Source organism: Chelonia mydas, chromosome 2 (genome assembly GCF_015237465.2).
Source record: "Chelonia mydas isolate rCheMyd1 chromosome 2, rCheMyd1.pri.v2, whole genome shotgun sequence".
Lineage (NCBI taxonomy): Eukaryota > Metazoa > Chordata > Testudines > Cheloniidae > Chelonia > Chelonia mydas.
In genome coordinates this window covers 69,722,153-69,736,051 of record NC_057850.1, presented here as the reverse complement: position 1 = coordinate 69,736,051, position 13,899 = coordinate 69,722,153, and the positions used below count along the sequence as shown (strand labels likewise).

General features: G+C 37.9%; 1 protein-coding gene across 1 annotated transcript in view; it reads right to left on the bottom strand.

The window, feature by feature from the left end:
• PXDNL (peroxidasin like) overlaps positions 1-13,899 on the bottom strand; it is a 285,265-nt gene that overhangs the window by 84,946 nt on the left and 186,420 nt on the right. Inside the window, exons 9-12 of the mRNA XM_007058778.4 lie at positions 12,834-13,003; positions 12,028-12,297; positions 3,883-3,999; positions 1,087-1,245 (exon numbers count right to left, since the gene is read on the bottom strand). Of these exons, the coding sequence (XP_007058840.2) occupies positions 1,087-1,245; positions 3,883-3,999; positions 12,028-12,297; positions 12,834-13,003 (716 nt within the window). The remainder of the gene's footprint in view (positions 1-1,086; positions 1,246-3,882; positions 4,000-12,027; positions 12,298-12,833; positions 13,004-13,899) is intronic.

The window sequence follows — 13,899 nt, the reverse complement described above, 5'->3', positions numbered from 1 at the left end:
AAAACAATAGAGAAGTCTTACTAAACTTTGGAAAGGTCTTATTCCACTTACATTCATGCTATAACATTCACTAGGCTTATTTATTCTCAGATGAGCCCTAAGATCATATAAAGGTCCTTTGTAAAATTTTCTGTTTCTATAGTTTAGGGAACAGATACTCATATGTTGAAACATGTCTAAAGTTAGCAGGAAAAAAATACCTATAACGGTACTATCATAAATTACAGAATCATAGAAAATATGTTTGAAAGGGACCTGTTCGGTTATTTCAGGATGTTGCATCAAAAAAGAAAAACACTATTTTAGGCAATAAATGGGCCTAACTTTTGATTTAGATGACTCTACTGCATTTGTGATGAGTACATCATTAAGTAAAATGGTTCACTATCCCATTGCCCTAACCAATTTTATTTTAATTTTAAAGTTAAATTTGATCTTTAACAACATAACCTCTTACTTCCTGTTTTACAACTGGTGTTTGATAGAAACAATCATTTCCTTCTATCATTGCCCTTTAAATATTTATGGGAAGTAATAATCCCACTTTACACATTGGGGAGGCACTCTTGTGTCCTCACAAGTAACAATGTTGACATTGATGGTACTAAATTAATGGATTAAACCCTTTTAAATGACAAGGAAAATTCACTCTGCTTGCTGTAAATCCAAGAAGTATATTTATAGATAATTTTACCATATTCCATAATATGGAAACTGGATAAATATAGCCTGGGATTATTTTTTGTTTGGGATTTATATTTATATAGGGCCAAATTCTCTGCCCAGCACCACAGAAATGCTTCATGGGAGCTGGAATCCTCTCCTAATAGCCTGTGGAGTGTTACTGGAGTTGTTCCGCACCAAAATACAGAGTGGCAGAAATGTGAAATAAACAAACCATGGTTTTGCCCTGTTATACACGGGACTCTGGTACTGAAAACAAACCATGATTTTGTATACTATCCCCCAAAGTGAAAATTATGTTTCTAAATACACATTTATCATTAAAAGTGTGACCATCTAATAAGTTTCTAGGCATATTTACAACCTTAAAAACAGCAGAAAACAAAACACCTCATCTATTACCTTGGGGCTGCACATTCAGCTGGACGGTCATTCTCCTTACCCCCAAAGCACTGACCGCTTGGCATTCATACTGGCCTTGATCATGTTGGGCCACATGTACAATACGCAATGTTCCAGATGACAGCACAGTGTGGCGTCCATCAGAAGGCAGCTGACTTCCTGCAATGTGTCAAACAACTGAGACATAAATATGGGAAATTACACTCATCTTACTTACATACTTATCATAGGGTTTGGGGTTTTATTATTATTTTAGTTAACATCTTGGGAGGCAATATATATTAAAAGGCATTCCCTTTAAAATTCTTGACATGGTTAATTGTGAGTCTTTTGCTCTTTCCTTTCAAATTCTACCATTGCTGGTCTTTTTCTCTTTGCTTATTAAATAAGATGTTAATTTAGTCATACTTTTAAAACATTAAAATTGCCAGCAACTTAGCACAGAACTCAAAGAGCATTTGATCAGGTTTGATAATACCAAATTCGGAAGGGCTAATATTCATTATTTAGACCTTGTTATGAAAAAAAAGATCCAGTCCACAAAAAGAGAAGTTGAAGGACCAGGCAGTCCAATGAATTGTTACAGTAGTTTTTCACCTCTGGAAAACTTAAATGATTTAATTTTAGTATATGCTGACAGTACTTGAGTGGGGAACAATGGGTTATTGAACAATGTGAGTTGCTTGCTTCAATGTCATGGACAGATGATGAGCTATTCATCATCTTGCTAATAGTGTTGCTTTTTATTGAGGGGTGTGACAACAGAGAGCTCACAATGTGATCTGAAGGAGAGCCAGAGTAGATAGGTGTTGAACTCAAATAGTAGTAATAATAATAATTATAGTGCTTTTACTCCATATGTCTCCAAATGCACTTTAGACACAGGAGGTAAGCGTTATGATAATTACTGTTTTACAGATGAGGAAACTGAGCACAGAAAGGTGAACTGACTTGTACAAAGTCATTCAAACAGCGTAATACCACAGCCAGGAAGAGAATGCAAGTCCACTGCTCTGTCCACTAGCACACACCCCACCTCAGTAAACCTGAACATTTGGTAAGGATTCAAACAACTTAAGCAATCAGAATCTGTCTTATGAAAAAAGTAATCAGAAACTGGTTATAAAGTGAGCCCTTTTTCTTTAGCTTCCAGATTTGCACTAGTATTGTGGTGTAGGAAGGAATGAGGTTAGCTGGACACTAAGGTTTTTGTTAACTGGTTAAATTCCATAATATTTATTAAATAAATAAACTTGTCCATGTAATCTCAGGGTGACTATATCAGTATTATTTCCACCATGTAAATTGGATTGCCACAAAATTCAAAAACTGAAGATCAGGTGGTATTGAGTTGTTTGCTAATTTGAAACTCTATTGCCAAGCAACCCCCTTGAGCTATTTCCTCATTTCTAGTAAAATTACTAAGTTAAGTCCATAACATATCACTGCTATTTAGTAACATGAGGATAAATCCTCACGTGTTGAACCCTTGCACAACGGCAGATTGTGACCAATAGTGCAATTTACATAAGAATAGAACATAAGAACGGCCATACTGGGTCAGACCAAAGGTCCATCAAGCCCAGTATCCTGTCCTCTAATAGTGGTCAATGGCAGATGCCCCAAAGGGAATGAACAGTCTGGTTAACATCAAGTGATCCATGCCCTGTTACCCAATCCTGGCAAACAGAAGCTAGGGACACCGTTCCTGCCCATTCTGACTAATACCCATTGATGGACCTATCTTCCATGAATTTATCTAGCTCCCTTTAGCACATAATTACAAATTTATTACATAGCCATAGGTTCCATAAAAGAAGATGGTTCCAAAACATTAACATACTGATATGAACTTATTTTGCTATTGCTTGCTTGGAAATAACTATTCAGTCTAAAAAGAAGCAGTAGATGTTATGAAGTGACCTTTTAAATCTATGGGTATTTCCAAAATTACAATATGCTAAATTCTATCCTCAGTTAAGCATGCAAAATTGAACAGAAGATGCACATGCTTAGTTGAGGAAAGGAGGACAGAAGTCCACCCAATATACTTAATTTAAAAAAAGACGACATAAACCAGGTAAAGTGAGATTTTTGTTAAACAGTAACATTATCTTTTGTCATTAATGTTACAGCAAGCAAAATTATTCTACCAATAGGCAGCTCATCGTAAATATATACACTATGTAAGGCCCCAGCTCCAAAGAGTCTAAGGGTCAACAACTGAGGCTAGAAAGGAAAACAGAAAGGCTGTGATTGTGGAAAGAAAGTTACAGGGTAACAAACTCAGAAATGGCATGGGCCTAGAACGATTGAACAGGTTGTAGATTGGTTTGTTTCTTTAAATTGTATGTATATACCATAAACATCTTATAAAATAGAAATGTTGTCTTCATCCTACTTCTTGCGAGTGTTGCAGAAGGAGTTGATCGTAAGTAGGAATTTGAATGACAAGAGGAAGGTTGCCTGGCAAACCGAGTCTGTGAGGGAATTCCAGGCATGGGGATGGATATGGGGAAAGTGGATGACTGGGCACTGAGACCAGCATCATTGACAGATCAGAGCATGTGGGGTTTTTGTACACATGTGATGACATTAAAGAGATAAGGTCAGATAAATACAAATTGCTTTAAATATCCCAATTTCAGTAATTCAATGCAATACTTTCTTGATTTACTTAGTAACTCTTTCCAACAACAACAACAACAACAACAAAAAAGGGCTGGAGGCTGTTTTTATTTATTTTATATATAAAATGCAGCACAGAAATTTGATCTCAATTAGATTTGGTTATACCTGATTTGGTCCAGGCAATCACAGGAAGAGGATTACCATCTGCTTCACAGTGGAAATCTACTGTGCGCCCTTCTATCACCACCTGATTGTAAGGGCTCACTGTAAACTGCGGAGGAGCTGAACAGAAAAAAAAATGCTTGACATTAACACACACTGCAGGTGTAAATCATTTCATGTGCTTTCCTTTACTACCAAGGAAGAAAAGTGTTCTTTGTGTTACCATTTGCAGTACTGAAAGCAGCTAAAATAACTGGGTAATATAGCTATGTATATAAAGCATAAACCCATTACCTTCAGAAGAACTTTTTACAATGTCACTAGAGTCACCACACAAAATTAAAAACTTGGGAGAACATGGCTTGCAAGAATGATGATCTGTCACAGGTCCATTAAGACAAAACTTTATTGTAATGAGTACAGCTGGGACTCTGAGGGCGAACAGTACACAGCTCTGGCTCCTATCAGAGTCTTCCTATTTATTTATGGTGGATAGCAACAAAACATATTCCTAAAACCCCATCTCTAAGAGAACAGAATACATGTCTCATAGCATCTTATCCAAAAATGAACAAAAGAAACATTCTGAAATCAAAACTCTTGTGTATGATAACAGCAGCAGTAAGGAACAACATGGAAGATTTCCACAATTCTTCCTCTGTCAGAGAAGCACCAAAGGTAAAAGCCAGACTTCATCTCATTAATCATGGAGAAACTCTTTGCTTATGGTTCAAATGCTGCCCTTGAACCTCCGTATACAAAAATGCTAAGTACATGGATGGAGGCTACTGTTGCTGCCGGGGGATGGGCTTTATAGCTGGTTGCTGGTAAAAGTGCTTCCCAACTCCTCTTTCACAGTGTGGTGAACTACAGGGCAATGCTGCTTTAAGTGGCTGTGGAAACACTGGTTCCCCAACAACATACCTTATCATGGGAAGACGAAAGGACAACTGAGGAGTTACCTCAGATTAGGTAGGGGTGAGTAGAGGCAGCAGCAATGGAAGGACGGATGTAGGAAGGAGCAAATTACTTCTCCCTGCTACTCCAGCTCCTGCTTGGTTCTAGTAGCGACGGGATTTTGGGGCTGTTTTCCCTCCTCAACCAGTGGGTGTGATATAATGTGCCTTTCATAACATTATTCCTGCTTTAGATGAAAAAGTAAATGAGGATACAACAGTAAAGATGGACTAAAACAAGAACCAGTTATCCAAATCCGCTTCCCCAAACTTGGAGGGTTTGTATGAAATGGGACCACCACTAATTTTAGTTTTGTAAAACAAAAAGCATTTTTTGCCATCGCTATAGCAGACAAAAGGCCAGAGTTAATGTAAAATAATCCACTGGAGAAAGAAGATGAAAAGAAAGTAGTTCATAGTTAGGTGTCCCTAACATCAACATCCAGCCTTTCCATGCATATGTGTCTCATACCCCCTTAAGCTTTTGCTTTCTTTTTAACTACATACAGTTAATGCAGATCTCACTTTGTGGAGGTAAGTAATTCACCATGTGCTGCACCACCTTAAGAAGTGAATATGAATGCCATATTTCTTCACCTTTTCCCAGTTCCCCATTTCTCTGGGTGTTTTGATTCCTGATTTAAATTCAGGAAGATGACTTTCAGAAACTTCAAGCAACTGAAGTTAAACTTCAATTCAAAACACTGCAACTCAAGGTAGCTCAACTGATATTACTGCATGCTTCTTTTATCTTCTATTTTATAGATTTTTTTAAAATAAAAATTACTACTACTGATAATTATTTCCAGTAAATATAAACATATCATGATTGTGAGCTATGTGAATAAACATATCCTATTAAAAAACAGTTTTCCCCCAAATCACTTTGCCCCAAAATGTACACTTCATCTTGACTTTGTTTTTGTGTTCCATTTTCTATATATATTTGTGTTCCCTCTTCAACATACGTGTGTGTGTGTGTGTATACATATATATAAACAAACTACTACTACCAGTAATATCTCTGCTGAAGAGGAAATACAAACACAAAGTCAAGATGTAGTATTCTCTCTCTCTCTGTACATATTTAAAACACCACACACAGCATGATTGTATGGTTATGGCATGCAGAGCCAGGCATTCAAACCACCTTATCTCCACCCTGTAGTGACACCATGTACCAAGCAAAAGATTATGATTAAAGCACTTTAGTGAATGTGGTGTCAAACTAGATGAAACTGACTTTTAAAAGATAAAGTTTTAACTCCGTGCCCCCTCCATTTATGGTGCTTGGTAAAGGCACAATTAAGGTAGTTTGAGTGCTTCAAGTGTGCATTTCAATACATTAACTGCTTTGGGTTCCTTTAAAATTTAACCTTAACTTTGAATTTCCTGGGTATGTAATGTTTGGTTTGGGGATAATTAAAACATTCTTGTAATGTGTTATACCATTAAGTTACTGATATGTCAGCTCAACCGGATCGCCACCTTCATTTTTTGCCTGTGAATATGCACTAGGCACCATTTAAAACTCAGCATCATTTGTCTCGGGAACCTGTAGTAACTACAAGCTCCCAAAGTTAGAACTGGTAATTCCATAGTGGCAGCATGATGTGAAAATGTTGAAATGTTTAAAGGCACTGATTCCATATGTCTATGAACAGAAAGATACACATCCTGCACAGAATTTTAGATTGCCTAGGAGAGCATAACTCCTTCGAGAATATTCACAGTCTATTCAGAATTCTTCCTCCAGATGAGCTGTCTTGAAAAAGGAATTATTATTAATTACCGCATTACAAACAAAAGATACTAATTATGCTCAAGGGAGATTCAAGAATGGCTAAGTACCATCAAGTGTAATCAGACTTTTGTCTAAGGTCCCAAACAACAATCCCATGTAGATTCTTCAGAAGATGCTATGGCAGAAAGCCATGTTGTAGGGAATTAATTAAAACAGCCAAAAGAGTTGGCTTAAACGTGAGCAAAACCCAGTACTAACTACAACCAGGAAAACAGAAGATTAAAATCCAAATGGATTTATCATTTCCACGTTTCATCTCTTTTGTCACTGATTAACTTATGTTCTTGGGACACGACGTTTATAATCGGGTAAAACTGGGAGTTGTATTGACCATTCTAAGGCAGACGATTTGATGTTATAATACATTTGACTTTTTCACGCTCTCATTTATTGTTATAGAAAGCCCAGAAGCAGATTGCCAATGCTAAAAAATTCATGAAGTTATTTAAAACAATTTATTTCCAATGAGGAATCTTAGTATCAAAGTTATTAATTATTATTATTATTATTATGTTTATATTTATCACATAAACAGAGTTTTGTCATCTTACTAAAATCAATCAAGGCAAAACCTTTCTGGCCACACATTATAAAGCTGCTTACTGGGAATGCGTATTGATTTAATTAATTGAGTTTTGAGCGTTAAATATTGTAAGTCTTATAAACTAAGCACCTGCCTCACGTACTGATTTTAACTTTTGAATGGGAAACAAATTTTCAATTTTTATTTATCGCTTGTCTCAGCCAATCTGTAGAGCAGATTTTATGTTATTCACTCTAATTGCTGCCACAATATATATGGATACTATAGTAATTGGAACAAAAAGAGGGAGCATCTGCTAAAACGACATATAAGCATAACATGTAAAACACAACATGAAATCTGTTTTCACTGTGAAATAAAAGAAGCCGCCTTTTGCATACAGTTGGTTGATTAATGATCCAGCTAAAGAGAAATTAAAAAGCTACACACTGATACATAAAAGTAACAAGGAAGCAGAAAAGAATCTGGAAGGACAAACAGATGGCAATTTCTATCATATGGTCTCTAAAGATGAAAATCTGCACCCTTTTGCTGGTGTTATCATAGGTTATGCATTATAAATAGTATACATCCAAACAAAGTAGTTCAAAATGCATATATAGGTTATTTAGGATAGATAAGGATAGATAAGATGTGACATCGGTGGGAAATAATTATTTATTGCCAAGAAAAAATTAGAAGTAAAATAACCCGGAGATATTCATAATAATAATGGTAGCAGAGAACCCAAACAGGGAGGGATCAAAGATTAAAGCCTACTGGAGATCTGTGATAAACCACTAGTTCATATGCTGTGTAACACAATTACGATAATTTGTGATGAAGTACAAATTAGAGTAATAAAAATTATTTTAACAATTCATACTATACCAAGACAAATTCAAAGCACAAACTGGGTATTTTTGAATATAATAATGAAAACCTTCCTGCTATCATATGAAGAAGATACTAGAGAAAGAGTAAAGATGATTTTGCTGTCATTTTTTATTTTTTTCTTTTAAATGTACGTATTTTTGCCTTCATGATATTAAAAAACTTCAAACAGGAAGGCAAGGGCCGAATGATCAGAATTGTTTTTTTTTAAGACTTTCTATTTATTTTGATGCTTTGATAGTGAACACTTTTCTTTGCTCAAGTATTTACTGTTGTGTTTTTTTTTCTGCCTTCCAAAGGGAGCTGCAAACCAACTGAAAGCTTGAAAGTTTATTGCGGTAGCCTCACAAAGGAACTCTTTAGCCATTTATGAAATAATAATTTGCATTTTCTTACAACACTTCTCTCACAAGAAATATCCCCACAGCAATAGCAACATGCTATAGAGGGAATACTTTCCTCTATCCCTTTCTATGTAAGCATTCAAATGTTACCCAACCTCCCTTTCCTCCCCCAAATAAATCTGTGCTTAGACTGTGCCAATAGGATCTGCCCATAAAAGGCCAAATCCTATTTGCCTTCTACATGCCACATTCTCACTGGTTAAGTTTTGAAGTCAATTCCAGAAGCTGATTTACTTTATGATCTAGCAGTGGCCTTTGAGACACCACAACTTCTAGGCTTCTATGAAGTTTAGAAACAAAGGTGGTCATGTATCTTCTATTTGCAACAGGTTGGTTTATTCATCGTTAACATTACTGGGTCAATTCTGTTAAGTATTTTTGAACTGGTTGGCAGGGTTAAATTGATCTGAAGGGAGAAGAGAAATGCAGAGCTCTTTAATTAGACATATAAGAAATCATTTACTGGGACTGTACAGTGAATTTTTTAAAAGGCAATGGTGAAAAGTGAATGAAATAGTTTGAAGTACAGTGGGTGGGCAGTGATGTGGATGGGAAGAAGCAGAGTGGTACTCATCCCATGGAAGTTTTGATGGAATGTACTTATTCATCTGGCTCTGTACAGGGACTCTGGCCAACCAGTAAACAGAGAAAATAATGACCTCAGAACTTGAAACCTCTGGATCCATCTGGGAAGGCATCTTCCAGATGGATACACTGTCCTGTATGGACCATCACCACCAAGGCACAGATGGCTGCTTGAGCCCATGATTTAGGAGTTCGAAAATGGGGAGCATAATGGATAAATGACTTGGCAGACATATGTAACAGTGAATTATATACAGCATGGGATAGAGAGGAGAGAGTTAACAGTGTACAATAATTCCCAAAAATGTCTTGGCATGGGGCCTAGCAATCAAACTAGAGCAGCGGTTCTCAAACTGTGGGTCGAGATCCCAAAGTGGGTTGCAACTCTATTTTAATGGGATCACCAGGGCTAGCATTAGACTTGGGGTGGCCTGGGGCTGAAGCTCAAGTGCTTCAGCCCCGAGCAGTGGGGCTCGGGCTTCGGCTTCAGCTCTGGGCAGTGGGGCTCAGGTTACAGGCCCCCTGCCCAGGGCTGAATTCCTTGGGCTTCTACTTTGGCCCCCCACCTGGGGCTTGGGCAGGCTCAGGCTTCGGTTCCCCACCTTGGAGTTGTGTAGTAATTTTTGTTGTTAGAAAGGGGTTGTGGTGCAAAGAAATTTGAAAACCGCTGAACTAGAGAGATGAAGATAGGAGACTTTGCCCTTTTTAGACAGAATTGAGCATGCCTTTGTGATTGATGAGAGTGGTGAGTAGTGTGAAAATGACAGGGACATAACAGGGAGACTAGTGAATCTAACCAATGAACTTGAAATAGTATATGCTTTGTATATGGGATAGGGGAGTGTGCTGGCAAAAGCCCTGGCATTCAGGCAATTAAATGAGTCAGACATGAAGATCTGCTTATTACCTTCATGTGCATACGTAATTATTGCGTGTTAACATGACCAGAAAAAAAGAGGTGCAAAGATTGCTAGACAGACAGTAAATCTACCTTCTCTTTCTCGATCTCTCGGTATTCAAGTGAATTAGCAATGGCAGTCCATAGGGGTCCATGCACACGGTTAAAGAAGACAAGGAAAGATTTTAAATGTCTTAACATTTTTGGGGCCTGCTTACATTCTGTATGCTCTCTTTCTCTCCCTAAAGTGCTTCTCAGCTGACTCTGCGAAGATCATAGCCACATTGATTTAGACAGGCAACCTACTGATTAGTATACTTTGATCATCCAGCCAGGAATTGAAACTGTACCTGGTGAGATTTTCAAACCATCTGTGTTGACCTAACTCGGCCCTTGTTGATGTCAATGGAAGCCGAATTAGCCCAATGGTGAGCACTTCAAAACTCCCACCCACAATGCAATTTAAGTGACCAATCATACAGCATAAATAGCAAATTGCAAACAACAAATATTTAGAGAGGGTATTTTGTAAATAATCCAAAGGCTAAACTGGTTGGAAGAAATGGCTCAAACAATTCAAAACAGTGAAATAAATATTTAAAAATAATTTCTTCATAAATAATTTCTAAAGAGAAAAAAAGAATAACGAAGAATGTATATCCAGCTCTGTTCCAGACTGTGGACATTTTCTGCCATAGTAATTGGAGATTTTTAAGAGCAGATTAGACAAACACCTGTCAGGAATGGTCTAGATAATACTTAGTCTTGCCTTGAGTGCAGGGGACTGGATTAGATGGCCTCTCGAGGTCCCTTCCAGTCCTACAATTCTAGGATTCTATGATGATAAGCATGGCATAAAAACATACCATTACATTCAATTAATTATTGCAACTCATATCTAGGAATGAATCCGCACACACTGAACAAGCTCCAATGGGTGTAAAACACATCAGGTTGTCTGCTTAGCAATACAGTTCACCATAAACACATCACCCCAATGCTCAGCTCTCTGCACTGGCTCCCCATTGAATACAGGATCAGGTTCAAGGTCTCCAGCCAGATCACCAAAGCCATCCCTGGGATTGGCTCTAGCTACAGGTATCTGAGACATTGCATCTCCCTCTGCCACAATGACTTTCTCTGACATCTATGATCCATCAGCACAACAAAGCTGTTGAACAATGGGGGAGATTCACGACTGCAGGAAACACTGTGGAACTAGATTATGGGTCCCAGTACTGCAAGGGACCACAAAACTAACCACTTTCAGAACAAAATGCAAAACTAGTTTATTTGACTTAGTTTTCCCTAAGTAAGTTTTTCCACACACACCCAAAATGCACATTCATATACAAGTAAACAAGCCAAACCCCTCTAAAACTAATCAAGTTATTTTCCTTACTGGCTAGAAAGAGGGTTTTGGAGGTTTTTTTTTTTTTCATTTTTAGACACTGTGGATCATATAAGTACCAACCTAAATAGCTAAAAAATTGTTTACCCAACTGCTTATTTAACTATAAGGTCCTAAAATGGACTGTCAGGTTTGATCAAAGTTAACTCAAATGGTTGTCAGACTGTAGCAGGGGTAGCTAAATGATGCCTTGCACACCTTTGACTATTCTGGGTGTAGCTGTGCTGGTCAATGTTGGTCTTCCCTGACTTTATACAGCCAGTGTAAAATATTCTCAAATAAACAAGCCAAATTCATTCCTTGTGTATCTCTACTACAGTCAATGGAGTTACTTTACACCAGTGATGAATTTGGCTCAGTGTTTTACTAATAAATGTTGAATGCTTGAAATGCTAATATATAGTTCCAATAAATGTATTCCTGAGGGCTCCGTTCTGCCCTCAGATAGGTATACACCTCTACTGTTCAGTCAACAAGTACTGTGTACATGTGTTTCTGAGGCAAAATTTGACTGACAGGCATATTGGTATAGACCAGACAACAGATTGCAAGACAACAAAGAGTCCACATTTTCATCATACAATTCAAAGCACACATCTTAACACACGACCAGAAAGCTATGTTTCAGGCTTGAGCCATGGAAATCTCAGCAGCAGCTTCATCTTCTACTTACCTTGCACAATAATAATTGCTGATGCTTGGACAGAGCCCTGGTTGTTACGAGCATGGCAGATAAACTGACTGTGGTCCTGCAATGTGATGTTCTGAATGAAAAGTCCTCCAGAAGAAGTGATGTTGTACCTGGATTCATCCAGCGACTCTCCATTTCCTCTCGTCCAGCTGATGTGAGGTTGGGGGTGGCCTGTGGCCATGCATTCCAAAGTGGTGCTGGTGCCAACTAAGACCTCTGTATTCCGGGGTTGAATGATAAAACTGGGCTTGGCTAGGGAAGAAAGAAAAACAAGGTGAAAGGGGGCTTTAATTTCCACCTTTTCAAACTAAACTGCTATGCTACTCTTTGAGTAAGGATGATCTTTCACGTAAGGCACTGGTTTAAGATGCAGAAGATCGAATTTCAATTCTCAAGTCTGCTGCAGACTTCCTGGACGGCCTGGGGAAAATTACATAATGTCACACTGCCTCAGATCCCCATCTGTAAAATGGGAATGACAACACTTCCTTTCTCCCACTTCTAGTCTCCTTAAATTTTAAGCACTTCCACCAGGGATTCTCTTACTCTGTGTTTGTAGAGTGCAAAACAAAATGGGGCCCTGATCTTGATCAGGGTAGTACTGTAATTCAGATTAAGTTTGTATAATTTTTCATATTATTAAGTGAATACTTACTAAACCTCAAGTTGAGGTTTGGGGATGCTTTAAGGAATATATTTGAGGATTAAAAATAGATATATTTTTATTCAAGTGAATGAAAAATGTGTTTCCAAACTAGACAAAATGCAAAGAAGCAGGAAGTATTTACTTGGAACACTGGAGTATCTGAGGAAAGCACTCTGTGTCTTGACTTCGCCTGCCACATTCCGAGCCATACATTGATAGACGCCTTGGTCAGATTCTCGGGTATTCTGAATCATGAGGGTCCCATCTTCAAGCAAATTCAACCGCCTGTCATCTTTCATATCCAACGAGTGGCTGAAAATAGAGGAGAACTCTGACAGGTTATCTTTGTCAAATCTGCACATTTTGGAACACTTCTATCATCTTACAAATTAAGAAAAAGACACTGAATATTTTGGAGAAAGTATAAAGACCAGATCCTGATGACAAACAAGTGCACTTACTATAAATTAATAGATCTGCATATTATGTAATTGGAATTTTATACTTGGGATGGAGGATAAATTAATGATACTGGGACCATGCATATGTTTAGATGCAACGTTCAGCTTCTAATTATGGGTCTAATACTGTGAGGTGCTGCACACCCTCATCTCCCAGTGAAGACAATGGGAGAGGAGGGCCCTCTGTACCTTGCAGGAATGAGCCCTCTGTTAAATTATTGAATTTATTTTGATTTTGTTTAATGAAATGGTATAAATTGTCCCCAGTTCTAACAGTCCAAAGTAGCAAGATTTATTGTACATGGTCGCATCAAGGTTACCTGGGTTTGGTCTGGGTCCTGAGGAGAGCACAGGTATTGTATAGCCACTGCTTCCCTCTGTGGACAAGTGGGGAGGAGACAGGAGTGGATTATGACTCTGCCTTTCCCTTCCCCAGTGGAGCTGGCTAGACACATGACGATAAGTGAACAACACCCTTTACAACACTGCAGTCAATTATTTTATCCTAATGCAAGAGGGACGAGGTACTTTGGGATGAACTGTGACACATTTACATGCTACCTCTTACTCAGGGCTGTCATTAAACACCACGTTCTAGCACGAGTTTTGTTTTTAATTGGCAATTGTTCTTTTAATTTTGCTGTTACCATGCTGGATTTGAGATTAAACACCAGAAGAGCATTTGTTTACTCATTTGGGGCATCAGTATTGTTTGCTCAGGGCAAAATTTCTTTGTTCCTTTTTTCT